This window comes from Volvox carteri (assembly GCF_000143455.1).
Source record: "Volvox carteri f. nagariensis unplaced genomic scaffold VOLCAscaffold_22, whole genome shotgun sequence".
In the NCBI taxonomy this organism is placed as follows: Eukaryota; Viridiplantae; Chlorophyta; class Chlorophyceae; order Chlamydomonadales; family Volvocaceae; genus Volvox; species Volvox carteri.
Window position 1 is genome coordinate 766,162 of NW_003307565.1, and position 2,634 is coordinate 768,795.

The 2,634-nt window shown below is 57.7% G+C and overlaps 1 protein-coding gene across 1 annotated transcript in view; it reads right to left on the minus strand.

Annotated features, from left to right (window-relative positions):
* Positions 1 to 269: 269 nt before the first annotated feature.
* VOLCADRAFT_117790 (uncharacterized protein) overlaps positions 270 to 2,634 on the minus strand; it is a gene marked incomplete at both ends in the record, with an annotated part of 23,460 nt that continues 21,095 nt past the window's right edge. Inside the window, 3 exons of the mRNA XM_002951194.1 lie at positions 270 to 587; positions 1,146 to 1,510; positions 1,789 to 2,014. Coding sequence (XP_002951240.1) covers positions 270 to 587; positions 1,146 to 1,510; positions 1,789 to 2,014 — 909 coding nt within the window. The remainder of the gene's footprint in view (positions 588 to 1,145; positions 1,511 to 1,788; positions 2,015 to 2,634) is intronic.

Consider the following 2,634-nt stretch of genomic DNA (forward strand, 5'->3'; position numbering starts at 1 on the left):
GGTCATCCCCGAGTCCCTTCACGACCCTCACCTAACCTAATAAAACCTGAGGCTCGTTCGTTCGTGCTTCACTCTCATGCGTATACCTCAGCCTTCACTGGGGGTAAACCCCGTCAACACACCACCACACCCTTTGTGAGTCTGAAGCCCACTGTAACCACCACACACACCACACCCTTAGGGGAGCCCATCCCCTAAAAGGGGAACAAAGGGTTACCAACCCCGATCGCGGCCCCCAACACCTAGCAAATTAACAACTCTCGACCTCCTCAACCCCGACGGAGGTCAAGCAGCTGCTGCGACAGCGGGTGGTACCGCACCACTCCATCCGCACCACAGCTGAGCACACCCGAGCAGTCAGGCATGCAACACAGCCCCCCCACAGCCGCGCCCGAGGTGCCCGCGGGCCGGGTACGACGTACTGTAGACCGGTCCACGAGTCGCGCACCGCTGCCCCCCCCGCCGCCGCCAGCAGAGGCGGCTGCCGCCGCCAGCAGCCCCGGCAGCCCGGTACGTGTCGTGTAATGGGCTTTCTCCAGGAAGGAAACCACCTTGACGGGTAGGGAAAGCGGGATGATGAAAGTGTGCTGTGAGCGTGTGTGTGGGTGTGTGGGTGTGGGAGGTGTGTGGGTGTGTGGGTGTGTGGGTGTGTGGGTGTGGGAGGTGTGGGTGTGGGAGGTGTGGGAAGGTGGGGGTGAAGGTGCGGGATGGTGCGCGGCTGATGGTGATGGTGGGTGAAAGTGGGGTTCGGGGCGATGGTCAGTGGAGGCCCCCCTTCACACGGGATGTGTGTGTATGTGTGTGTTTTGCGGGAGCATGCGTGTTTTACTGGTCTGGTCTGAGAGCTGTGGGGGTTGGTGGCACCTGGGGAACTTATCAGGGAGGCAAGGGGGGAAGATGGCGCACAGGCGATTATTAACTCAGCCAAAGGCCGTCCTATGTGGATGTTGTTGTTGTTGCTGTCGTTGTTACAGAGTGGAAGGCTTCTGGGCCAATTGAACACATTGCGGATGTGTGTATAGGAGGGTGTATGAAAAGAGGCAGGGAATGCATGTTTGTAGTTAGAAGGTATCGCGCCGGCGGCCCCTAAAACCCTAAAACCCCTTCCACACACGCACACACACCGACCCCCCAAGCACACCCACCCACCCTGAGGCCCCCGAAGTAACCCCCCGTACCCTTCCAGAGCTGATATCCACCAGCGCCAAACTGCCGTCCCTGCCGCCCGTCACCAACAAGTTACTCATTCGAGCCTGAGTCGGTCCGCCGTGAGAAAAATGATGCTGAGCATGCTGAGGATTAGGCAACACTGAGGAGCGGGATCCGGGACCAGATCCAGATCCAAAACCCGGAACTGCCAAAGGGGACCCCTGCTGCGGCAGGTTTAGTATTCCCGGCGCGGCCGGGCCCCACTGAGCCAGTGCGGTGATGGGTCCAGAGTGGACTCGAGGGAGGGTCCAAATGAACTCCCGGGCCGACATCATTCGGAGGTCTGTGGCCACCAGCTCCCCTGGTGGTGGTCGACCGGGTGCGGGTGCGGGTGCGGGCGGGAAATGGAGGATTTATTGTGTTAATAATGCTGGGTCGTTTAAGGTTCTAGGGCTGTTTAAGGTTTTAGGGTTTATAAGGTTTTGTTTCGTGATGTTTTCTTCGCACTCATGCCTTCACTCTCCCGCCCCATCCACCATTATTACCATTTATTATTATCATTATTATTATTATTATTATTATCATTATTTATTATTTTTATTATCATTATTTATTATTTTTATTATTATTATTATTTACCTGACTCGTCTCCAAACACGAGCACACCGCCAGCGTCCGGCCTGAGCAGCGCCAGCACTCCGGGCACCGCCTTCCTCCCGCGGATCTCAGCCACACACGCCGCGGCGGGTGCCACCAGGGTATCCCACCAGCCCACCAGCCCCCCGCGGTCTCCCTGACCCGCAACCAACAGCTGGCTGCTGCTGTCGCCCACAAAGGTAATGGCGCGTCCATGGCGACCAACACACTGCCATGAGTGGGAAGAGTACAAAAGGGGAAAAGACGAGTGAAGCCACGAACGAGTGAAGCTGGTACAAGTTCAGGATGTACGAGGTACAAGTTCAGGATGGCCATAAATGGCTTATGTACGGACGGCAGGCATGCGGCGACTTCACACATACACATACACCAACGCCTGGACTTCCCCCGACCACCACCACCGCCAACAAACACACATACAAACAAAAAAACAAGTGCACACATTCTTGCTCCCCGAGGCCTTGGCGGCGTTCATTTCACAGCGGCGCGATCGTACACTGAGATCACCTAACGTCTCTCCCTCCCTCCACCGTAACCTGCTCGCGGGTTGTCCCCCTTGCCCAACCGAAAATTCCTTTCCTCCCCCCTCCCTCCTCCCCCCTCCCCCCTCCCTACGGAGCAAGCAATTCGAAACTGGGCGACACCAGCATCAGGTCCGTCAGTCAGTACACGCTCCAACCGCCCCCGGCCCCAACATCTCTCACGTGGTACGTCCAGTCCGCGTAACCCAGACCGCCCAATCCAAACACATCCGTACGAAACGTCGCCACAAGGCCCCCCTCGCCGATGGCCGCGAAACGATCCCCGCTCGGGGTGCTGTACGACAAC